Consider the following 26,824-nt stretch of genomic DNA (forward strand, 5'->3'; position numbering starts at 1 on the left):
CCGGCCACCAGTGGCAACCAGAGAAGAACAAAAGGAAAACCAGAAAAAGGAAAAAAAAAAAAAAGAAAGAAAAAAAAAAGAAAACGAAAAAAGAAAAAGAAAAAGAAATTAAAATTATTTTTGGAAGAAAATATCCTTGATTGGCCAGAATATTTTGCCGACCGGCAATCGGCAATGTTAAGCCCTTATTTGAAACTGCTATGGCCACTTCAGGCCCATATTTGAGACTAGCCCTTTTTTGACACAAAGTCCACTTCATGCTCTTATTTAAGAAAATGAGAACCCTTCAAGTTTTTATTTGAAATTTTTCCAAAAAAAAATCGCAAATCTCGGGTAGTTATATAAAGCCGGTAAAAGTGGGATTTTTTTTTTGTCAGAAAAAAAAGTGGGAGTGAAGGGAGTTTATTTTCCCCGCCGCACCGTAACGTTTCTCTGGGTCTGACGTGGCTGGAATCCGATAAATGTGGGTGGAGAGCAACATCCTCGACCCCGTACCGGATAAAATCGGCAAAAAGCCACATGAAACATTGAAACTTAACCGAAAATACATAAAACAAAAATCGAGAACGAACGAAGGGAAACGAACCAGAGCGAGCGAGATGGACAGTCGACGCCGATCCAACTGTCCGTTTCCGACGACCGCTCAACCGCCACCTGCCCGACGCGCGCGCCCCAGGGCGACGGCCAGCACGCACCTCTGCAAAAAGCAAACGGCAAAAGAGAAAAAGGCGAAAAGCGGATCATACTGTCAGTTGAGTGAGCTGAAGTTAGTTCTTGTCTCGTTTCTCTCTCTCTCTCTCCCCACTCGCTCGGCCAGCCGTCGGCGAATCTTCTTCCCCGAGCTTCTAGAAGCTTTTTAGCGCGTGCGCGATGACGGAGCCGAAGCGGGCCTCTGGCACGGTCAAGTGGTTCAGCGCCCTGAAGGGGTTCGGCTTCATTGCCCCCGATGGCGGCGGCAACGACCTCTTCGTCCACCAGACCTCCACCGCTCCGACGGCTTCCGCACCCTCTTCAAGGGACAGCTGGTGGAGTTCTCCATCGAGTTCGCTGAGGACATGCGGACCAAGGCCGCTGATGTGACGGTCCTGGACGGATCGTGCCGCAGCGGCTGCGGGGGATGGAGGGGTTGGTATGGGGATGGAGAAGTTTGGTGGCACCTAAGGACAAAACATCTGAGAAATCGTAATATGAGGATTCCTCCGGTTTAGAAGTTCAGCTCGAAAATTTAGGCTTGTCATGTCATTGGTAGTGTATTTCACTTAGATATAGGGTCGCGAGGATGAGGGCTGATTTCATATCACCGTCAATTTGAAAATTGTTGAAGAAGATGAAAATAAGATCAATTGTCTAAGCTAGCACTGTTCTTAAGAATAATTTCGAGTTCTCGAAGTACGAAATTGGGTGCGATAGGCCCTAAAGGTTATCCTCCCAAGATATAACAAACTTTCTTCTTTACTTCGCACATAATAACATAAGGAACATGAATAACTAAATTGTATGTATAACTCAGCAAAGAAAGAAATGGAAGGAGAGGAGAAAATTCTCTTTTAAGTCGATGAGTCTTAGAGGAATGTGGTTTGAAGTTTAAATTTATAGACAAACGAAAAAGAGAGCTATTACGAAACCGTTACAAATCAATTCGTAATTATTAAATTGATGACAATTACAAAATTGCTATAAAGCCATTACAAAATAATGAAGGGTTTATAATGAAATAAATCAAAGGTTACAAAGCCGTTACAAAATGATGACTTTTATGGTTGTCCTAACTTCTATTAAAGCCGTAAAAAAATAATGGCTTTCAATATTTCAAAACTATAAAAATATTCAACAATCCCCGCATATTTCAAAAAGTTTTGAAAAGAATGGAAAGATAAATGCTGGGTTAAACCCAATTAAATGTAATGCATTAGAACTGGTGCCTTTTGGGTTATGAACCATATCTAGAAAAAATGAAATATAATTCACGAAATTGTTGATGAAGTTTGAACAGTCAATGAATCAAGAATTTCTTATGTGAATGATCATTTGCACCAATCACATTAAACCACCACAAATTTTGTTCAATCGGTTTTGCGCTAATAGATTATCCGCGTGTCTAGTTTATTCATAAGTGCTTTGAACATTTTGCCAAACTTCTTATAAGAGCGGCCATACTCCACATTTATATAAGTGATTCCATCAAGTATATACTGCAGTTTAATACACCACCAATAATGGATATGGAATTCATTAAGAGCTTAGCTCAACTTCTCTTTCATTACAGTCTTGCACTATTCTCATCTTAGGAGGTACAATAATAGTGCATCACAAGATCAACAATTGATTTGTTATTACCCTTATAAACCTACTTGGGGTAATTAATGCACTATTCTAACCTTAGGCTTAAGTGCAAGATCAACAAGTGCAATAGGTGAACAGACCTAGAATGAGAGTTCGGTAAAACTTGGAGGTACCATGGACGAGTGAACAGTGAGGCAGAGCCATGATTGCCAATATGCTTGGAAGGACTAGAAGATATAAGCTAGAGTTTAGTTAATGTACTTTGCCTATATCAAAGGTATCCGAAGTATGAAGTAAGAGGTGACAAAAACTAATGAACCTTTTCGAAGATGGACAGGTCATGAAGAATAGGAAGTTCGTGGAGACTTGAAAGTACCAGACAAGGTGAATAATCTACAGGATCTACATCACTATCGTACTCAAAGTGTCTAATGGGAAGTAGTTGGATATAACCAAAAAGTCTGATATACCCGAGCTGGATATCAGCAAGAGCCTGTGTAAGCTCGATATCAATAGAGTACTACAAGAACTCAATGTAAGCAGAATACTACTGAAGTTGGATATAAGCAAAAACCTGGCCAAAGTGTGATATCATCATATAACTGGAAATGTGGATAAAACCAGAACTATTGATATAAGCGGAGCACTCAAATTACCTACGACAACAATCTTGTCACGAACTTCAAGATTATTATTTTGAGATATTTTATCTCATACCTTGACAGCTTGTAATCAGATATGGATTCCTTATTTAAAAGATTTTCATTGATCAAGATTATCTATGCGAAATATTCAATCACACAAGATATCTTGATTAATTGACAATCATCCCGAAGGTAAGATACTTTCCATAGTTGAACCACTCTATTTCTAGTTACCAAAATTTGATTGTATCAGCAACCAAATCTACGAGAATTCCGATTGCTTATCTTCAACGGCTAATTGATCTTCTAAAAAATTGTCCATTGGCTAGTTTGGAGATTTATCCTCTTGAAGATTGTAGATTAGATGCTGAGTAATATAAAAGAAGACCAAGGTGTCGAAGAGAGAGATCGATCAAGAGTTCAAAAATCCAAATTTAGAGAGAGCTTTACATTTTACATTTGCCGTCTGAGAGCATTCAAATTGTAATATTTCTAGAAGTGTTGGAAATATTATAGTTTGTGCTTAGTTGTGAGATAGTGAAATCTATCAACTTAAGTATAAGCAACACATTCTACTGTAATTTCATGAAGATTTATAATGGAATCCAGCCAGTAAACTGTTATTCTGGGAGAGTAAACATAGGCTTACATTAAGCTAAACCACTAAAAGCTTTATGGCATTGTTACTATCTCTTTGTTCCTAGCTACTCAATTACTGCTTGAGTGAAGCATTGTATTGCATTGCTTGATATAACCAGTTTGTGCTTAAATCAACTCTCTATTTCACCCGATTAAGCTTTTATCAAACTTGACATATTTAATTCCGTACTATTTGTTAAGTTTCTAGAAATCACATATTTTTACCCTCTAGGTTATATTGTTAGCTAACATCAATAACAAGATACGAGAAGCAAGGGATACTTCAAAAATGGGCCTCGAAGATGAACATATGAAGCAACAAAATCATCCACATTTAGGTAGAAGAGAGTATTTACTTGATTATTTTTCTAGCATTCTTAATTTACTGTGAAAGAACTATTTTTTTAAAATTATTTTTGCTATTTCCAAACTGCCTGCTTCGTTGCTTCACTAGTTTCTTGGGATAATGACGTAAATGGTCCATGAACTTTGGCCTAATGTGCATTGTGGTTCATGAACTTTTAATTTGTTCAATATGTTTCCTGAACTTTGACCCAATGTACAATGCGGTATCTGAATTTTCAATTTGTTTAATATAGTCCCTGGACTTTTGGCACATATTCAACTTAGTCTTTGAACTATATAAAAATATTTAATGTTGTTCCTTGCACATTGGACCAAAGTTCAAGGACCATGTTGAACAAATTAAAAGTTCAGGACCACATTGCATATTGGGCCAAAGTTTAGGAATCATTTATGTCATTTTTCCTAATTTCTTTGCTTAAGTTTTTGAGTTACAATACTTTAATATGATACGAAGCTTGGTTAAAGCCTATTTTAATCTATGGCCTAACATGTTATGGATTTTCGGGTATCATAGCACTACACCCATCAAACCACATCAACCGCCACTCAACTTGCCATCGGTCCGAGCATATTCCCTTCAAATTGACAACTCTTCTCGAATGTGATTCTAGAGACAGCCTCAAATTCAAAAAGGGCCGCATGTTACGTGCATAAAATGACGGCTGCCACAGATATCAAAGTTAAAAATTACGAGGAAATTCCTTGTGGTGATTGAACGACGCAAGATTATTTACTATTTAGGACATGCAACTGCGTAGAATTCACTTCCAAGACAACGAAGGCACACTTTATTGGCAACACAGAAATGAGTTACATTTGAAACAACGGAGGAAATGAAGTTGTGACATCAGGTTCGTCGATCCTGGAGTAGAAAACTATTGCGGGAGCTTGTTGAATTTGCGGCACCGAAACTCGACATACGTTTTGGTTGAGTACTTTGCTGGGTTCTGGTCGTTGATAAGCCCGGGGAGAGGCCCGATCAGCACCTCTTGCGGGGGGGCACAAAACACTGCCTATGACATCCGCGTCTTTTCCTTGTTCACCAAGCTCCTATGAAGAACACTTTTGTACTTCCCATTGCTTAGAACCTACAAATAGCATCCGGGAAAAGTGCCAAAAAAAGTCCTAAACCTTTTGCATTTGTGCCAATTTAGTCCTAAACCTTTTTTTTGTGTCAATTCAGTCATAAACCTTTTGCATTGGTGCCAATTCAGTCCTAAACCTTTTTTTGGTGCCAATTCAGTCCTAAACCTTTTGTATTTGTGCCAATTCAGTCTTTCCGGCCAATTTTGGCCGGATTTTGCTAACGTGGACACCGACCAGTCACCGGCGCTGACGTGGACAACTTAAATAATATTTTAATATTTTTTGAATTTTTATTTATTTTTTTCTCTTTTTTTCTTTTCTTTTCTTTTTTCCCCTCCCCACCTCCAGCCGGTCGCCGGACTGGCGACCGGCCATAGCCCAGAGGCCGGCACCGACGAGGCTCGCCCTCGCCGGCCACTGGCGAGGGCGGCCTCGCGCTGGGCGAGGCCTGACCTTACCAGATTCGGCGACGTCGTGCCTCGCCCAGCCGCCGGCGAGGGTGAGCCTCGCCGGCCTCTGGGCTCTGGCTGGTCGCCGGTCCGGCGACCGGCTGGAGGAGGGGAGGGAAAAAAAAAAGAAATAAAGAAATAAAAATTCAAAAAAATATTAAAATATTATTAAAGCTGTCCACGTCAGCACCGGTGACCGGTCGGCGTCCACGTCAGTAAAATCCGGTCAAAATTGGCCGGAATGACTGAATTGGTACAAAGACAAAAGATTTAGGACTGAATTGACACCAATGCAAAAGGTTTAGGACTGAATTGGCACCAAAAAAAGGTTTAGGACTAAATTAGCACCAATGCAAAAGGTTTAGGACTGAATTGACACCAAAAAAATGTTTAAGACTAAATTAGCACAAATACAAAAGGTTTAGGACTTTTTTGACACTTTTCTCAATAGCATTCCTAGTAAGTCGAATGTAGGAATTTTTTCCCCTAGAAGCAATTTGCTATTTTATCACATTTTACCTCAATTTGATCGCTCACGTGGAAGAAAAGCGCATTGGGCAGGTAATCTACGGCATACCAGTTGCCATCTTTCCAAGCCTGAAGACCTGGAACTTCATTCGGGACCAGTATGGTGAGCGCTGACATGTCGGTGTGAGGCTCAACACCGAGGGCCAGTTGAGGTTGTGGGCAGGGTGGGTATTGTTGCGAAAATTCAAATCGGCATTAGCATAAATATTACAAACAATACAGTATTGTAAAGAAACGAAATTGCAATAACAAAGTTGGAATCGATACAAATGAATACCGAGGCCTGTGTTTGACACAGTTTCCTTAAAACAGATTCGTTCCCTCCAGTACGCGACCGAGGTTTCGTGAACGTCTGTCTCCCAGGATATAACGGTTGACAGCGAAGAAGAGAGCACGGCACTTCTAAGCTTCCGGCGAACTTGAACAAACTTGAAATGAACACTACCGAAAAACAGTGCAAATGCAGAGAGAGTGTAAAACCAGAGGAAGAATGATTTCGATAAAAAGGAACAGAGGGGAGAGCAATTCGGGAATAATAACGGACGAAATTCGTAACAGTTTGAGTTGAAAAAAAAAATCAGAAGGCAAAATTGGGCACGTTACGAAATTCGTAACAGTTTGAGTTGAAAAAAAAAATCAGAAGGCAAAATTGGGCTCGCGCCCAAGTTTCAACTTGTCGAGCATCGGATTTGCACCCCCCCTGCGCCTGCACGCGAGGCAGAGAGTTTGTGCTATGATAATTACTACTTCAAATAAGTGTAACTGTATATAAAGCACTCCATAGCCTTCTTTCTTTTTCGATGTGGGAATAGTGTTTTTCCACTTCCCACTTCCAACTCAAGGGTGTTCTTTGAGTATCAATTTCTCATTCATTCACCCATCAATTTATCCCATATTTCCAACAGGTACAAGTTTATTTTCATCTCCAGCTCCAGTTGGTCGCCTCCCAAACTTGCCTTGAGGACAATTTTCTCCAATCCTAGACCCTCGGAGATCAGCTCCAGCAGCACCTCTGTCACTCTCGGTATCTCCTTGTTGTATTCTTCGGTGACTTCCCTGTGTCAGACCGGCATATATTGTTGTTGAAGTGGTGAAATCGAGCAGTAAATAAAACATGAATATGCGAGAAAACAACAAATTATAGAAGCACTTATAAGTCACTCTTCTCTCAACTCTGAGGGTGAAAAGATACAGAATGAGCATCACAAATACATCGACTAAGCTGAGGTGGTGTTTGGTTGAGCTTAAGAAGATAGTTTCTCTATTTTAAAACCAAAAATCGAAATAAGTGCTACAGAAAATGCAATTAGCAGTCCAACGATGCAGATTAAGAGTTTATTATTACATGTAACCAAACATCACTGTATTGGAGTTTTTTAGTTGCATCGTACGGGACTTCAAAAGGAAAATAAATTCTATCGCGTAGTTGTATACCACATTTATGGAGAGCAAAATGAGTTTCTTTTTACGATTTTCTATGACCAAACTACCCATGATAAGGTTAGATCTCTCGCCGCTAAACCATTACAATTAATCCTAATTATTAATTTTTTTACCCGTTGATTAGTTTGCCCATTGTTCTTAGTTAAAAACTATTCATACTCGGTAAACATATCTACGATACAGTAAAAGCTTGTCCTAATAAATAAAAAAAACAATAGCTGTACACTAAATGATGTCATTGCTAGTGATATCTCCTTTCCCCGAGTGTAATCGACAAAAATAATCAATTTAACCAAATATTGATTGATTAACGTCCTAAGTAAAGACAACCGTGGGCCACGTCTCTGGGTTAATGAGTGACGAGACACTGAAAGACACATCTTAACCGATCATGTCTGTCAACTTCACGGTTCACTGTCCACCAGAAAAAAGAGCACTTTATCGACAAGGATGGAACCGGAGATACTAATTCAAAGTTTAGTAAGATGTTCTTGTCTTTTCGTCACGAAAGCAACATCGATGATACAAATTTAGAATGTCCAATTCAAGAAAGTCGACCACGCCACGCGACTGTACACCAACAAAACAGCAAAACGTTAGTGTCATAGTATACCGACATTAATACAGCGAAACCTCGCGAGAGACTTGAAAAAGTATGTTCTATAGATTCATTCTATGGATGGTGCGGCAGATAGATCGAATGAAAATGGGTGAAATTCGGTTTAACGCATCTATTATTTATTAAGGGTGAGCATGGTTCCAGAGTAGAACCGGTAATCAGAGAACCCGACTGGTGGGAACCTGTAGATTTCAAGTTCCAAGGTATGCAGGGTAGCTTCCAGGTTCTAAAAATTAGAGAACCTGTTTCAATGGATAGGTTCCAAGTTCTAAGTAGGTGAAACCTGAAATCGAAAAGAGTTTTTGGTGTTTTTTCTTAATCTATGTCTTTGTATAATTTTGCGGTATTTCATAATGTTATATGATGAGTGTATAATCTGGAACCACTAGTCCGAACTTTCATTTTATGACTTGTTAATATTTCATATTTTTTTGTGTCTAAATATAAGTTGTGATCAGTGGATCATAGCAGCAAGTGGTGGTCATCAAAGGTGATGATTCACTGCAATTGTTCAATTAATAATTAAGGTGGAACTTGGGTAGACCTTGGAACTGACCCTCAAACCTGTGATATAGTAGGTTCCAAGTTCTAAAAAATGAGGAATCTATTATCATAGGTAGGTTCTAGGTAGAACCTATACGGAACATGGAACCGTTCATCCCTAATATCGATTCACGCAATGACTTCTCATTTTAATTGTATTTATTTGAACCGTAATGTTAGGAAAACTAATCTTTGATATTTTTTTTTGTGAATGACAAGCTTGTTCAGTATTGTTGCATTCATTTTCATACTGAAATAAAATTAAAAAGAACCCATTAGATCTTGGAACCTACCCTGAAACTTGTGACAGGGTAGGTTCCAGGTTCTAAATTCCGACGGGTAGGTTCTAGGTTCCAAAAAATGAGAAACATGTACATGATGGTAGGTTCCAGGTTCCAAGTGGAATCTGTAAAGAACCTGAAGCCGCTTACCCCTATTATTTATAGGGTTAGAGCTCATACCATTTTTCTATTGATAAATCTTGAAGTTGGTCGATTAGAATAAACTTTGACTAAGTTTTCGAGAACACTCTTCTACGTAGATCGAAATTATTACCTGTAAGAAGGTGGCTGGTGAGGCCAAATTTCATGCCTGACATTACAAGGTGGATGCATGATGTGGAAGAAGTAATCCACCCACTCGACCTTTTCATCATGGTTCTTGGTCATCTTGTTGGTGATCCTAGGGCGCTCGGCCGAGCGCCCTAGGATAACCATAGCGAGATATTAATGGTACGGTAGTCCTAGGGCGTTCGGCCGAGCCATACGGGCCGGCCAACATGTGGCATCAGAGCATTAATTAAAAAACAACTCCCACTAAACAACAGTATCTCACGATACTCCTAAGCCCATGCTAACGACATGTCATTCAAAAATACAAGGGCGAAGGCCTTTAGTTAGTGGATCTGCTACCATATCATCTGTGGAAATGTGCTCTACTGTAATGTCACCATCCCTGACTTTTTCCTTTATGGTCAAGTACTTGACCTCCATATGCTTAGACCCCTTGAGACCTCTGTTGTTGTTAACAAATAACACTGCAGAGTTATTGTCACAATACAACTGTATGGGCCGATCCACAAAATCAAATACGGTCAACTCCCTAATGAGGTTCCGGAGCCAAATTGCCTGAGTAGCGGCCGAAAAGCATGCTACAAACTCCGCTTGCATGGTAGAGGATGTCATTGATTTCTGTTTCTCACTTTTCCATGATACTGCACCTCCTGCTAACTTAAAGATGTAACCCGTTGTCGACTTCCTTTCATCCTGACAGCCAGCAAAGTCTGAATCGAATACCCTATCAGCTGTAGGTCTTGAACATGTCTGTAGATCAGCATATAATCTTTTGTCCTCTTTAAGTACCTCAAAACCTTCTTGGCAGCAACCTAGTGATCGTGTCTTGAATTTGACTGATATCTGCCTAGAAGTCCTGTTGCAAAAGCAATGTCTGGCCTAGTGCAAACTTGAGCATACATGATACTTCCAAGTGCACTAGCATAAGGTACATCCTTCATTTGGGTTTTCTCAACATCCGTATGAGAACACTGTGACAGACTCAGTTTATCACCCTTTATGACAGGAGCAATTCCTGGCTTGCAGTCCTGCATACTGAATCTTTCCAGAATACGATTAACATATGTTCTCTGAGACAAACCCAATACTCGGCGAGAACGATCCCTATGGATCTCAATGCCTAGGACAAAAGACGCCTTATCAAGGTCCTTCATGTCAAAATCCTTCGACAACATTCGCTTTGTCTCATGTAGTAATCCAATATCACTACTCGCAAGCAAGATGTCATCTACATAGAGTATGAGAAAAATAAATTTCCTCCCACTGACCTTGCTATATATACACTGATCCAATCTGTTCTCAACAAAACCGAATGAAGTGACAACACTATGAAACTTCAAATACCATTGTCTAGAAACTTGCTTGAGGCCATAAATAAACTTCTTCAATCTACACACAAGCTCACCCGAATCATCAGCTGCAAAACCTTCGGGTTGCACCATATAGACTTCCTCATCAAGGTCTCCATTTAAAAAGGCAGTCTTAACATCCATTTGGTGTAATTCCATATCAAAATGAGCTACCAATGCCATAATCACTCTGAAAGAATCTTTAGAAGAGACTGGAGAAAAAGTTGCCTCATAATCTACTCATTCTTTCTGAGTGAAACCTTTGGCTACCAGTCTAGCTTTGAACTTCTCAATCTTTCCTTTGGAGTTTCTTTTAGTCTTGTATACCCATTGGCAACCGATGGGCTTGTAACCTTTAGGCAATTCAACAAGCTCCCGAACACCATTATATCTCATAGACTGAATCTCGTCTTTCATTGCATCTACCCACATATCTGATTGAGGACAAGAAATTGCATCTGAATGAGTTACTAGATCAACCACGCAGCCTATATCGTAGTCATGCTCTCCCAGATAGACCATATAATCCGGTGGTATAGCCGATCGTCTCTGCCTGATAGATCTCCTGAGTGGAGCTACTACTTCCTCATCCTACGCTTGAGGGGTTTGAAGTACTTCATCAGGAGCTGTTTCAATAACAAGATCCTAGACCACAACATGCTCAGTCTGTGGTGTAGGGGTCTCCATTATCATCTGTACAGGTAGAGAGAAAGATACACTAGTACCTACCATATCATTATCCTCAATAGTCTGAGAGCAACTACCTCATTCGGCCACATCAAATTCCAGAAACTTCGCTGTTTGTGATTCCACAATTCTTGTGCCTCCATGGGGATTATAGAACCGATACCCCTTCGAATGATCTGGGTAAGATACGAAGTAACATCGAGTGGTTCTGGATTCCAACTTGCTCAATGTTGGATTGTATAACCTTACTTCTGCAGGACACCCCCAAACTTTAAGATGATTTAGGCTAGGTTTACGTCCAGTCCATAATTCAAAAGGAGTCTTTGGAACAGCCTTGGTAGGAACACGATTTAGAACGTAGAGAGCTGTTCTCAAAGCTTCACCCCACAAAAAATCAGGTAAGTTCGTCCTGCTAATCATGCTCCTCATCATGTCCATAAAGGTGCGATTCCGCCTTTCGGCCACACCGTTTTGTTTAGGACTCCCGGGCATAGTAAATTGAGCCACTATTCCAGAATCTTCTAAGTATTTGGCAAATGGCCCTTTCAGCTGTCCAGCATCGCCATGCCTGCTATAATACTCACCACCTCGGTCAGACCTGACAACCTTTATGACTTTTCCCAGCTGTTTCTCGACTTCAGTTCGAAAAATTTTGAACTTGTCAAGAGACTCAGACTTCTCCTTAATCAAGAACAGATAACCATATCGGGAATAGTCATCTGTAAATGTGATGAAATAGAAATTTCTACACAATGTTGCCGTATAGGGTCCACTGATGTCAGTGTGAATGACTTCCAACAGGTCAGAACTACGGACTGCGGTTTTCTTCTTTATCTTGATCATCTTACCCCTACAACAGTCTACGCAAATATCTAGGTCACTTTCAAGAGTAGGCAGGATGTTTGTCTTTATCAGCCTTTCCACTCTTTCCTTAGAAATGTGACCAAGTCATTTATGCCACAATGCATAAGACTATTCCTTAGGTAGAGGTCTTTTGGAAACAACCCTTTCAGCTGTATAAGCGACGTATATATCATTGGGAGATAAACACAATCTGTACAATCCATTCGATATGTTGCAGCACCCAACCTTATTTGAATCAAAGAACATAGAAACCACATTGTTCTTTATTTCAAAAGAGTAGCCACAAACATCCAAACTTGATACGGAAACTAAGTTCCGTCTGAAGGAAGGTACATAAAAGGTGTTTCTTAACATCATATTAAAACCAGAATCCAAAATTAATATGACATCTCCCACGAACTCGACGTCGACTCTCTTGTTGTTTCCTACAGTGAGCTTTAATTCATCCTGATTTGGCTTCCTTCTGTTTGTGAATCCCTGACTGCTCACGCTTGGACAACCAAGTTTTATATCTATTGCAGTCTTTCTTCATGTGACCCTTCCTCATACAAAAGTAGCAGTGAACACCATTTTTCTTCAAGGGTGTTTTCTCAGGACCCAGATGGTCTAAATGACCGGTGGTTTCGTGGAGTTCCTTTCTGAGTACGATTCTTGAACTTACTACTCTTCCTGCTACTGGAACTAGAGGCATAGAAAGCAAGATTCCCTTTATCTTTCTTCAGTTTCTCTTCCTCTGCCGCAACCCTAACTATCAGGTCATTGACCGACCACTTTTCATCTTGGGAATTATAGTTGGTCTTTATAATTCCAAACTCAGTAGGAAGGGTGTTCAGGGCTTGATGCACAATGAAGGCATCAGAAAGAATAATCTCATGAACCTTTAGTTTCGTCTGCAGGTCTACCATCCTAAGGATGTAATCCCTAACCCCACTTGAACCATCATACCTCATATTATTGAGTAACTGCATGTATGTCCCAGCCTCAGCATTAGACGAGTCACGGTTCCTTGCTTGTAAGGTTTCCATCATTTCTTTAGCAGTGCAGTCAGCTGGTAAACTACTCTTCAAATGGTCCTTAATGGATCGCTTCATCAGTAACAAGCAAATCCTATTGCTCTTTTCCCAGGCGGCACTCAGTGCCTTTTCTATGTCCGTACTTTCAGCAGTGACATCTGCTGGCTTATCCTCAGTAAGAGCAATATGAATATCTGCCAGCTCCATACCAAACAGAAAATCCTCTTTCCATTTCTTAAAGTTTGAACCAGTAAGAACCTCAATACTTATGGAGTTGCCGTTCAGGGAGAAGGTGACTGTTAAAAAACAAGTAATGTCTATAATCAGCATCATGTGAGTGCTTTCCTGAGAGTTACACACATCATCATATAATCACCTTTGGGCAGAATACATGATATGCAATTGTATACCCTCTATATTACAACAGCCATGAGAATATATTCCAATCTTTTATGAATTCACCACCTTTGGGCGTATGAACCACTAGGATCAGTCATTTCTCACGCATGCTGTATATGCATCCCTCCATGAACCAATACATAATCACCTCTTTTGGGAGTATAATAACACATTAGAACATGAGACATCCTAACAATACGAGAACGATATTTCTCAAACTCAATCAAGTGTGCCACTTTGGCGGTCACTACCGAATTGAATCATTGAAACTCTCTCGTACTAAGGATATAAACTTTATGTCTCACATATACTATATAATGTAATTTTAGACTGGAAGACATGGGCAATGTCTCTAAAATTACATACAATGCTAATTACATTGCTCTATACATTGATATATGTCGAACCTTATACATACTATCAATGAAACATGATCTACACGTCCTTAAGTCATCATATACATGTAAGCTTTAATCTGTATCTCTTAAACCATAGAGAAATACAAGAAAATACGAAAATATACAATAAAAATACGCGTATATAGGGTTCCTTATGTATTTTCACATCCTTAAAAGTATCAAGCATGTAAAATAAATATACCACAGTGTAGATAATCCTTATACGAGCACGCCGGTACCTTGCACGCTCCAATCGGAGCTCGGACGCGCCCTCACGCGCCTCCTGAAGGTGCGGCGCGTGGGCTTCACGCGCCGGCGCCTAAGCCGGCCAAAAAGGGCCGGTCCGACCGGTCTGACCGCCGACCGGTCTGACCACTTACCGGTCCGACCGGTTGACCGGTTCGGTCAATGGCTCAGGTTCGGGTCTGGTCGGGTCAACGGGTCGGGTCCGGAGTCGGGTCGGGTCAGCCGGATCGACCCGGCTCGCGAAAACCCAAGCGCGTACGTTACACGCGCCTGGGAACACCCGCGCGTGTGCCGCCGGGGCTCTCCGACGCCACGGCCCGTGGCAGCGCGTGCGGCCATTTCCGGCGGCCCCCCGGTGGCTGGTGACCACTCATTTTACTCGTCTCGCGACGATCTATCCATCTATGTGATTTATTCTAACATTCAACGGATGAAAATAATAAAATCACACACAAACAGTACCGGCCCGTTTCTCGACTATGTCGGCTCTGATACCACATGTTGGCCGGCCCGTATGGCTCGGCCGAGCGCCCTAGGATCACTATAGCGAGATATTAACGGTACGGTAAAAGGATGGATAGAATTTGTGCACCTGATTTGGATTCCATCTTCCTGGATGCGAAAATGACGATGAACCGGTGCCGTAGGTCTTCTCCCCTATCACCCCCGAAGTCCCGGCGCTATGAGACCGCCTCAGCCAACTCACGGAAGCCTTAGGTGAGTTTGAGAGCGTTTGAGAGAGATTGGAGAGAGTTAGGTGCAGAGGAGGGACATGCAGCTCTATTTATAGAGTTTCCAGCCATGCCTTCTCATAACGGGCCGGGCCGAACTCGGCCCACACAAGTCGGGCCCATATCTGATCGATTAAGAAACCTTATATCCAAACTTATTAGACCAAACCCGTAAGCGGGTAATAACAATCTCAATTAATATAACCCACATTAGGAAAACGTTACACATCTTTGTCCCATATCCTTCAAAATTTCCTCTTGATGGATTATTTGCGTACTTCTCCTTCTCCTCCTGTAGGAGCCTGAAGAACTCGCGGCCCGCCTCCTGCAGCCGCCTGATCAGCTCCGGTGGTATCCCATGATCGGTCACGAGGAAGGATCCCCACTCGCGGCACGCCTCGTGGATTTCACGGATGAGAGCGTGGTGGGGCTGGGATAACGAGATCACCGGCACGGTGACGCCCTCGATGGCCCGGCTGTTCTCTGGCCGCTCATGGGAGGGCCGAACGAACTGGGCCGGAAGCGTGTCGAGGCCGACTGTCATCAATGCCTGAACTCTCTCCACTTCCATAGGTTATCTTCTTCTTTTTGGGTTTGGACTCTTGATGCGCAGTTACAGTTTGGTTTCGATTACCACAGTACTAGGTATTAATGAGTGACTCGGATGTAGATATTCATATGTTAATGCAAATATATAGGGACAGGAAATTACTGGTTTCCTTGTGTGAGTGTTGGGTCTTCATTAGCGTTTGGTCTACCAACCGATGCACGTGAGGCCAAATCATACTGTTCTGTCTAACTTTCAATGGGAAAATAGAAATAGAGATCTTTTGTCATTCAATCTGGCTTTTCACTTCATATCACGCGAAATTGCATATACACCACAAGAAAGCTGAACATTGCAATAGCCTGGATAGAGATGAAGCTCCACATCGCCTGGCTATGCATGATTAAGGCTGCATATATGTCCAATTCCACGAGAGGTGAGGCCGTCTAGACCTCTTCTTTCCACGTGCGTGGGCCTCTGTTTTCTCAAACCATCGCAAATTCAGAAACGATCCGAAATGAGCTGCTAGCTTTGTAGATTTTTTCTTCTAATTCTTTGATATGGAAGCTTTTCTTGCTTCTCCATCACTTTATTAATCTCGTCACACTAACAATTGATGTAGCTAGCAAGGATCACCTAGAGGGGGGTGAATAGGTGATCTAAAACAATTTTTAGTAATTTATGCGGAAACGAAATAAATCACAGAAGAGTCTGAATAAAGTTCAGATTCAAGACAGATTATATAGACGGTGCTCTTGATGTGCAAAATGTAAAGTAAGAGATAAGGGAAAGAGAATCTGCACACAAGTTTATAGTGGTTCGGCTTATAGCAAGCCTACGTCCACTCTACCACGCTTCTGACAGCCTACCTGGCTGGATTTCACTATGTAATCAAGAGGAATTACAACTTCTGAGTGTTAACACTCTTGTGTATGATAGGACTCTCTATCTCACACAATTACTCTTACAAAGTGTCCCTCAAGATCTTAATATTTGGCTCAGAATGACAAGAGAAAAATGATTGGATTAAGCTCAGACTTTGGACTTGTTGATTCTTGATTCTGTACTGCCTTCTGCTGCTCGTTGATCTCCTTAAATACTCCTCTGCTTCCAAACTAGCCGTTGGACAGCTTTCAGAGGATCATCTTCCAATCTTTACCTTGGACAGATTTGTATAGTAAGAAATTGAGTAGCCGTTGGTTGACAGATTCTGAATCCCGCTGATTCTGGTCGCCCATACAATCAGAATCTTAGTTTCCATAAGTAGAACTTTGTCCGTTGTAATGCATTCTTGTCATGATGTTTGATTGTCAATCAGTTTGATTCAGATTGAGACAATCAGAACATTCCTTCTGTGAAATCCATGCCAGATCACTAGCTGTTGTGTTAACGTTCGAATTTTGCGTCCGAAGATATTCTCGCGTCCGCATCGAAGAACTCTCGTCTCAAGGCCTCGAAGAATTTCTGCGTCTGAATAATTTCTTCTGCGTCTGACGAATTTCTTCGTCTGAATAATTTCTTCGTCTGCATTTGCATCTGAATAACTTCTGCATCTGCATCTGAATATCTTCTGCTTCTGAATCTCAGAACTTCGATTATGTGGGTCTTCAAAAATATACTTGACAGCTTGTAAAGTCTGAATAACTTTCTTCTGAGCTTCCAGAATATACAGACCTGGAATAATTCAGAATAAGTATCAGATTTACAATAACATAGAAGGTTTTGTCAACTTCAAAATTAATAGGAGTTTTCCTCAACAATCTCCCCCTTTTTGATGGTGACAAAACTTTCTTTGCAGATTGAATTATTTTGAAAATAAATAAACATATTAAGCTCAATAAACACAGATTGAAAGAGTAAACTCTGTTGATATCTGTGTCTTTCTTCCTTTGAGAATAACCTGTAAATCTGCAATATGATTTCTCCCCCTTTTTGTCATCAACAAAAAGAATAGTAATAGATAGGATAATGCACTGATATTAAGAAATCAACCAGTCTAACAATAAGTATGAGAAATATTACAGACCAATTGAAAAAAATAGAGAGAAATGTTGAAAACCAGGCTATTTTTTAGGAGTACGAATCAGTTGAAAATTTTCCAATATTGAGACAGCCTCCCCAATCTTCGAACTGCATTGACCTATGGCTTTATCCATGCTGGATGAGCACATAGCAATGGCTTCCTCTAATTCCGCCTTATCTGCTGCTGCTTGAAGTTGTTGAGCCTTGGTGTTTTCCTCAACAATTTTCTGTAGGTTCTGCAAATTTTGTTCTAGAGCAGCCTGCTTGTCCTTTATCTCGAGCGAGAATAGAAAGGATGTTCGATTTTCGAGATGGTCGACCTTGGTCATTAGCTTCTTCGACCGATTGTACCCTCGGGCCGATTGGTGGAATCTCCCCCGAACAGGTGATTGATCTTCGAAACATGTTCTTCATGAATTGGTTCTGAAACATTTGGAACTGGTTCGGGAACATGTTCTGGTTCTGCAGTGTGACCTGATTCAAAGTGTGCTGCTTCTGCTTCCTCATTTGCATCATGCAGAAGAGTTTTTCTTTTCTTTCTGTACACTTTGATTGGGGTTGGAGAATCAGTTTGCTTGCTTGCTGAATTGGTTCTTTTCCTTTGCTCCTTTTCTTTCTGAACTTTCTTGCCAATAGATTTTGCCTCTGACTGTTGAGCCTCTTTCCTTTTTACTATGTCCCTTACATCTTCAAATTTCTTCATTTTGGAGAGCATTTTTTCTCCAACAAACATAAGTGGAAGCATAGTTTCTCGCAACTCACCAGGAATAGATAAATTGAGATACATGAAGATACGAGTGATCAAAGCTCCATATGGCAGATGACCCTTATCTTTCTGTAATGCTCTGTACATATGGAATATTATGAGGTGAGGAAGAGAGAAGGATTGACCTGTCAAGATAGCCCAAATGAGCTTGATCTCTGATTTCGAAAGGTCAGTTTTTTAGGCATCCTTTGGCTTTAAACAGTTGATGATGATCTTATGCAAGATCACCGATCGTCTTGATAAGTCAGAATAGGAGAGATGTATTTTTGATCCTTGAGCAAAGTTCGGATTTTCAGAAGCTAGCTGAGAAGCCTCTTCAAGACTTACTGCCAATGGAGTAAAAGTGGAGTGTGTGGCTCCAATTATCCTTGCCAACTCATGCGCCTTTAAATCAACTTTCTTGTCACCAATAGTAAACTGTAACCAGTTTGGTGACAGAATTGAAAGATTTGAATAAAAGTAGGCAGTTAATTCAGCATAAGTGTTGGCAGATTGAAGGCAAAATTCATAAACCCCTAATTTTTCAAATAGGTTTTGTACAGAAATTCCAGCCTTCTCCAAATACTCGAAATCCACAGTTCTATTGTTCATTACTCCTCTATCAAGTAACAGCCTGTAGTACATCTGATGCGCAGTGCTTCTGAATAAGCCTCCTGTTCCAGGCAAGCCAGATGCTATGCCAACTTTTATCTCAAAATTCTCAAAAAATCGTGCATCATCATCTGGAACAACAAATTTTGAAGCACTAGATGTCTTAGGGCTTACATGAACCGATTTCTTTTCAGGTGGAGTTGAAGCTTCTCCAACTTTTTCTTTGCCCTTTCTTGAAGAAGTTTCTTGTGGAGTAGTGCTGGTTGGAACTTGCCCTGATTTAGTGCAGTATTCAGAATAGATTTTCACAAGGTGAGTTTCAGAGCGAAGATCGTTGTCTTTCAGACAAGCACGAAGAGCAGACTCAGAGGCATTATTCCTTTTCAGCCTTTGATAATTCTCCCACACACGTTTAATGTTTATGAACCGAAAATCAGTTTTACCAGACGATTTCGGTGGAGACGAACGCTGAGGGGTTGACGCTTCAGAAGGGTCGGCATGATGATCGGATTCTGAGTCTGAAACTTCTAAAAATTCCGCCGGTGCGGTAGATTTTGAGTCTTGATTAAGAATACGAGAAGATCTTCTATGGGCCACCATCTTGACCGGCATTATGATCACCTTTGAAGACGAAAGTTTCGATCTTTTGGAAGAAGAAGAGGAGAGTCTCTGTATATCGGAAGGTTTTTGAGAGAAAAAGATCGTACTGATAGGGTTTGGAAAAGAGAAGGACGGGTTTAAAAAGGAGGTTGATAACTTTTTGGAAGGAAAAAGTACTTTTAGAAATTAAGAGATATCCTAAACAAGTAGGAAGAAAATATACTCTCTAAAACTTAACCAAACATATCAATATATTAGGCAGATTTTATCAGATAAAATAGAATGCATACCTGATTTGCTTCCAAGTATAACGAATTATAAAAGTATCCTGCCAAAAATGTCAATTATATACCCGCCAAAATTTGAATAAGGAACGTACCTGTCTTTGTGAGTCTGAAAAATGTTCAGACTGAGAATACTTGAGTCTGAACAATTTCCTGTCTATCAAACACTTCAAGAAAATGGATAAGTAATGCACAGTTTTTCTCTGATGAATTCAAATGAAGATTTATCAAGAGATTTTGTAAATATATCAGCTAATTGATTCTTAGAATCAATAAATTGAATATTTACATCACCATTTTGAACATGATCTCGAATAAAGTGATGCTTGATTTCAATATGCTTAGCACGAGAATGAAGAATTGGGTTCTTTGTCAAATTGATTGCACTTGTGTTGTCACATTTGATTGCAACACTTGATTCTTCAATATCAAAGTCTTGTAATTGTTGCTTCATCCACGTAAATGCATGACAAGAACTTCCCAATGCTACATATTCTCGCCTCGTTGTAGAAAGTGCAACCGTACTCGCTTCTTTGAGTACCAGGATACCAACATATTCCCAAACAGTTGACATGTACCGGAAGTACTTTTCCTGTCCACTTTACATCCAGCTAAATCAGCATCAGAATATCCAGTAAGAGTAAAATCTGAATCTTTGGAATACCAAAGACCTAACATTGGATATGTTCCAATGTATTTGATTATTCTTTTTACTGCAGAGAAATGAGATTCCCTTGGGTCTGATTGAAATCTTGCACACATACAGACACTAAAAAGAATGTCAGGTCTAGAAGCAGTTAGATATAATAAAGAGCCTATCATGCTTCTATATACCTTCTGATCAACCTTTTTACCATTTTCATCTTTGTCCAGTTTGGATGAATGAGACATGGGAATGTCTGTCTTCTTACAATTCTGTAATCCAAATTTCTTGATAATCTCCTTTGCATACTTCTCTTGGCAAATGAATGTACCATCTTTGGTTTGTTTCACTTGAAGGCCAAGAAAGAATGATAATTCTCCCATCATACTCATCTCGAATTCATTCTGCATATTCTTTGAGAATTCCTTGCATAGCAATTCGTTAGAAGATCCAAAGATTATATCATCAACATAAATTTGAATAATTAAGAAATCCTTACCCTTTTTCTTAACAAATAAAGTTGTATCAACTTTACCTTTGGTAAAACCATTTTGCAGAAGGAAGTTACTTAACCTTTCATACCAAGCTCTTGGTGCTTGTTTCAGACCGTAAAGAGCCTTCTTGAGTCTGTAGACATGATCACTCTTTCTTGGTTCTTCGAAACCAGGTGGTTGTTCCACATATACTTCTTCTTTGATATATCCATTCAGAAAGGTACTTTTCACGTCCATCTGAAATAATGTAAAGTTATGGAAACAAGCATAAGCTAGTAGTAGCCGAATGGCTTCTAACCTTGCAACTGGTGCATATGTTTCATCATAGTCTATGCCTTCTTCTTGAGAATAGCCTTTTGCAATCAGTCTTGCTTTGTTTCTTGTAACTTTCCCTTTGTCATCCAGTTTGTTTCTGAATACCCATTTTGTTCCAATTACTGGATGATTTTTGGGTCTTGGCACAAGCTCCCATACTTTATTGATTCTGAACTGCTGAAGTTCCTCCTGCATAGCATCGATCCAGCTTTCATCTGATAAAGCTTCACCAACTTCTTTTGGCTCTATTTCTGATATCAAAGCCAAGTTGCTGATGTTCTCTTTGTGTTTGGATCTTGTCTTGATACCATCTTCTATATCTCCAATAACGAGGTTCTTCGGATGACTGGATTTATGTTTCCAGTTTTTGTCATATTTTTCCTTCTGAAAATCTGCAGACTCTGAACTTTCTGGTTGAGTCTGTATTTTATCTTCTTTGCCTTTTGATGCTTCTGATAATTCTTGAATGTTGGGAGATGGTTCAGATTCATCTCTGTGAGTCTGAATGTTTTCTTCAAACCTCACATTCATTGATTCTTCAACAGTCTGAGAGTTCTTGTTGTAGACTCTGTATGCTTTACTTGAAGTTGAGTATCCAAGGAAAAATCCTTCATCTGCTTTCTCATCAAACTTTCCAGTGCGGTCATTTGGATTTTTCAGGATATAGCATTTACAACCAAACACTCGAAAATATGAAATGTTGGGCTTTCTACCTTTGTAAAGCTCATAGGGGGTTTTCTCAAGAATGGGTCCGAGAAAAGCTCATTAATGATATAGCATCTTGTAAAACCGCATCCGCCCGGAAATAAAAGGAATTTTGCTTTCAATCAAGCAAAGTTCTTGCCATTTCTTGCAAAGAACGATTTTTCCTTTCCACAACACCATTTTGTTCTGGTGTATAAGGAGTAGAAAAATTATGTTGAAAGCCATTTTCCTCACAAAAATCTGAAAAACTTTGATTTTCAAATTCTCCCCCATGATCAGTTTTAATGCAGGAAATGGAATAGCCCATTTCATTCTGAACTCTTTTTGCAAATTTTGAAAAATATGAAAATGTTTCATTTTTATGAGCAAGAAAGAACACCCAAGTAAATCTTGTGAAGTCATCAACAATGACTAAACAATATTTCTTACCACCAATACTTTGTGTTCGGTTGGTCCAAATAGGTCCATATGAAGAAGGCGCAAAGCACGATCCGTGGAAACATGATGTATAGACTTGAAAGAACTTCTTACTTGTTTTCCTAGAGTGCGGGCATTGCATAACTCGTTTTCTTGTATTTCAAATCTGGTAGACCTCGAACCAGTTTCTTGTTTGAGATCTTTGAGATTTGTTTCATACTGATATGCCCCAGCTTCTATGCCATAGATCTTCATCCTCTTTGATTGAGATCAAGCAATGAGTGGAGTTTGGATTGACATCTAGAAGATAGATATTGCCATGTCTTCTCCCTGTAAATGTTTGAGAAGAATCTTTGCTTGTCCCTGAGCATGTATCTTCTTGAAAGTTGATTCTGAAACCTGTATCACATAGTTGGCTTATGCTTATCAAGTTGTAGTTGAGTCCTTTTACCAACGAGACATCATTGATTGTAAGTCCTCCAATTTCAACTGTTCCTTTGCCAACGATTTTTCCTTTGGTATTTCCTCCAAAGGATACTTTTCCACCATTCAGATTGTGTAGATCAACGAATATACTTGGATCTCCTGTCATATGTCTAGAGCATCCACTGTCTAGGTACCACTTCCTTTTTCTCTTTGTGGTAACCTGCAAAAAACACAACATCTCAAGTTTTCTTTGGTACCCAAATTTGTTTGGGTCCTTGAGCATTAGTATAGGCTGTCTTAACAAAATCTCTTCTAACAGGTCTCCAGACCTTAGGACATTCATTCTCAAAATGTTGTGGATCTCCACATTTTGAGCACTTGAGTGCACTTCGACCAACAGGTTTTACAAAATTCCTTTTGAAATGATTTTTATAAGCTTGTCGAGGAGGTCTTTGTTTTAATCTCTCCTTGACCTTTGGAAAATCAATCAAGCTATCACTTTCCTTCACAAATCCGAGACCAGATTTGTTGTAGTAAGGAATTTGGATAGAAAGGATATGCTTCAAGGTTTCTGAACCCTTTGAAAATTTGGAAGTAATTTCTGAAACTTGCTTTTTCAAAACTACATTTTCTTTGGAAAGAAAATCTCGACTTTCCTTGACTTGATGAAATTCTTTTTGAAGGAAATCGATTTTTTCTTTTTGTGAAACATCCTGTTGCCTCAGTGATGAATTTTCCTTTTTCAAAGAAGAGATGCATTTAAGAGCAGTCTTGAATTCAAAGCATAATTCATCAATGTAATTTGATACCTCAATAGGCATGTCAGAATGTTTTACCTCAATTTCCACTTTGGGATCGGGAATCGAATCGAGTCCGAGTCGACTTAGCCATTAGACGTAAATCTTCATCACTGTCTTCACATTCCGTGTCACTCCGGTTTCGCTTTTAAGGCCTTCTTTGCTTTCTCAAACTTGGTCTTTTTCGAAGTGGACAATTTGGCTTGATATGTCCACGTTTCTTACAGTGAAAGCATATAACATCCTTCGATCTTTCTGTCTCATCGAAAGATTTCTTCTTTTCAAAAGGCTTCTTTCCCCTGAGGTTTCTTCCTTTGATCTTCATTTTCTTATACTTCTTTATAAATAGAGCTAGTTCTTCATCATCAACGTCTTCATCTTCAGAATCTGCATCAGAATCAATGTTAGTCTTCAAAGCAATTGATTTATTACCTTTGAATTCAATCTCCTCATTTCGTTTCTCAGTCTCATATGATTGAAGAGTTCCAATTAACTCATTCACTGATAGAGGCTTGATCCTTTGTGTCTCTCGAAGAGATGTTTTGATGTTGTCCCACTGATTTGTCAGTCCTCTCAGAAGTTTGTTGACTTTCATTGCATCTGGAACTGGTTGTCCTTGATAAGCAAGACCGTTTACTATATCAGTAAACCTGTCATATAAATCAGCAATTGATTCTCCAGGCTTCATTTTGAAAGATTCATATTGACCAAGCAGAAGATTAATTTGAGTTTCCTTGGCTCGATCTGTTCCTTCATAAGTAATAAGAAGAGTATCCCAGATTTCCTTAGCTGATTCACAAGCAGCAATTTTTTTATATTCAATAGGTGATAAGGCACAATAAAGAGAATAAATTGCTTTGGAATCTAAGGTTTCTCTTTTGGATATCTCAGTTTGAGATAATGGAGGATCTGCTGCTTTGCTTGCATCTGCCTTTTCTTTTGAATCAGAAGACTTTGGATTGACACCTCTGATGATGACATCCCATTGCATGTGATCAATTGACTTTATGAATGCCTTCATCTTATTCTTCCAGACACTATATTCCTTGCCATCGAAATATGGTGGTCTGTTGTTGCTCTGTCCTTCAATGAGCCCTGGAGCACCATAGCTAGCCATATAGATCGTTAGCTCAGAAGTAAGACACTTCAATAAATGAGCAACCTGCTCTGATACCAATTGATGTAGCTAGCAAGGATCACCTAGAGGGGGGTGAATAGGTGATCTAAAACAATTTTTAGTAATTTATGCGGAAACGAAATAAATCACAGAAGAGTCTGAATAAAGTTCAGATTCAAGACAGATTATATAGACGGTGCTCTTGATGTGCAGAATGTAAAGTAAGAGATAAGGGAAAGAGAATCTGCACACAAGTTTATAGTGGTTCGGCTTATAGCAAGCCTACGTCCACTCTCCCACGCTCTACCTACCGGGCCGGATTTCACTATGTAATCAAGAGGAATTACAACTTCTGAGTGTTAACACTCTTGTGTATGATAGGACTCTCTATCTCACACAATTACTCTTACAAAGTGTCCCTCAAGATCTTAATATTTGGCTCAGAATGACAAGAGAAAAATGATTGGATTAAGCTCGGACTTTGGACTTGTTGATTCTTGATTCAGACGCCTTCTCGCTGCTCGTTGATCTCCTTAAATACTCCTCTGCTTCCAAACTAGCCGTTGGACAGCTTTCAGAGGATCATCTTCCAATCTTTACCTTGGACAGATTTGTATAGTAAGAAATTGAGTAGCCATTGGTTGACAGATTCTGAATCCCGCTGATTATGGTCGCCCATACAATCAGAATCTTGGTTTCCATAAGTAGAACTTTGTCCGTTGTAATGCATTCTTGTCATGATGTTTGATTGTCAATCAGTTTGATTCAGATTGAGACAATCAGAACATTCCTTCTGTGAAATCCATGCCAGATCACTAGCTGTTGTGTTACGTTCTGAATTTTGCGTCTGAAGATATTCTGCGTCTGCATCAGAAGAACTCCTGCGTCTCGCGTCCCGAAGAATTTCTGCGTCTCGAATAATTTCTTCTGCGTCCGACGAATTTCTTCGTCTCGAATAATTTCTTCGCCCGCATTTGCATCTCGAATAACTTCGCATCCGCATCCGAATATCTTCGCTTCGAATCTCGTAACTTCGATTATGTGGGTTTTCAAAAATATACTTGACAGCTTGTAAAGTCTGAATAACTTTCTTCTGAGCTTCCAGAATATACATACCTGGAATAATTCAGAATAAGTATCAGATTTACAATAACATAGAAGGTTTTGTCAACTTCAAAATTAATAGGAGTTTTCCTCAACAACAATGAGGGTGGAATTCAGAATCCAGGAAAAAGCAGCATACTTTGGTTTCAACTTTCTGAAAGATGATTTCCCAATTAAACGTGGCAATTTGCATCATTAAAGATGCTTTGACACGAGACAAATCAACAGTCCTTCAACTGTTTGAAGGTAAGGAGGGCAGTTGGTTCAGCCACCAAGTCTCTCTTCTATGGTCAGAATTGTAAGATGGTACTTGGTTCATCCATCCTCCGCCAAGTCTCCCTTCTATGGTCAGAATTGTAAGACGTAAGATGGTACTTGGTTCATCGATCGTCCGCGGTTCATCCATCGTCCGCCAAGTCTCTCTTCTATAGTAAGAATTGTAAGACGGTACTTGGTTCATCCATCATCCGCCAAGTCTCTCTTCTATGGTCAGAATTGTAAGATGGCACTTGGTTCATCCACCAAGTCTCTCTTCTATGGTCAGAATTCAACGCTCTGAAAAGATTCTAGTCGCAGCTCTCAACCCAAATTTGGTAGATTGTATATCAGAATCTGGGAGCCAAACGAGTGACCTACGGTAGTAGCTGCATATGCCTACGATAGTTGCTCTTTCTCGTCGCGTGGAACTCGGCGATGAAAGAGACCGTACTTAGACACCCCATAGATTCGCTCATCACACATTCAACTGTTTGAGGTAAGAAGGCACTTAGTTCATCCAGTCTCTCTTCTATGTTCAGTATCAGAGGCACCAGATAATGCTAATCACAGCTCTCAATCCAAATTGGTAGTCTGTATATGAGAATTCTGGAGCCCAACGAGACACTTGTGGTAGTTGCTGCATACGCATAAGCTCGCCGAGGATAGTTGCTCCGTCTCATCGCATGGAACTCAGCGATGAACGTCGAGATATTAGTGTGGCTGTGATAATAGTGTCACAATGCTTAAGTTTTTTTCTGTCGAAAGTAAATATTTTATTCATATCTCAAGATTTTAAGATGATATTTAGACCTGTTAAACGGGTGGGTCGGGTCGGGTCGGGTTTGGGTCCGATCATAAATGGTCCGACTCAAATTGATC

The 26,824-nt window shown here is 40.0% G+C and overlaps 1 protein-coding gene across 1 annotated transcript; it reads right to left on the reverse strand.

Annotated features, from left to right (window-relative positions):
- Nucleotides 1-4,697: 4,697 nt before the first annotated feature.
- LOC115664403 (flavonol synthase/flavanone 3-hydroxylase-like) lies at nucleotides 4,698-15,509 on the reverse strand. The gene is made up of 5 exons (XM_056303855.1): nucleotides 15,080-15,509; nucleotides 9,156-9,259; nucleotides 6,901-7,051; nucleotides 5,987-6,163; nucleotides 4,698-5,020 (listed from the first exon to the last, which is right to left on the reverse strand). The coding sequence occupies exons 1-5, from the start codon at nucleotides 15,428-15,430 to the stop codon at nucleotides 4,946-4,948; spliced, it is 858 nt and encodes a 285-aa protein (XP_056159830.1). The 5' UTR covers nucleotides 15,431-15,509; the 3' UTR covers nucleotides 4,698-4,945.
- Nucleotides 15,510-26,824: the final 11,315 nt, after the last annotated feature.

Source organism: Syzygium oleosum, unplaced genomic scaffold (genome assembly GCF_021117445.2).
Source record: "Syzygium oleosum isolate NSW1041296 unplaced genomic scaffold, Sole_v2.1 Sole_v2.02, whole genome shotgun sequence".
NCBI classification, from domain to species: Eukaryota; Viridiplantae; Streptophyta; class Magnoliopsida; order Myrtales; family Myrtaceae; genus Syzygium; species Syzygium oleosum.

Coding starts and splice junctions, on each gene's coding strand:
- LOC115664403 (XM_056303855.1), bottom strand. CDS start 15,430: ATGGAAGTGGAGAGAGTTCAGGCATTGATGACAGTCGGCCTCGACACG. Junction 7,052..9,155: donor CACCAGCCACCTTCTTACAG/GTAATAATTTCG, acceptor GGTCTGACACAG/GGAAGTCACCGAAGAATACA. Junction 6,164..6,900: donor AGATGAAAATAAACTTGTAC/CTGTTGGAAATA, acceptor TCGCAACAATAC/CCACCCTGCCCACAACCTCA.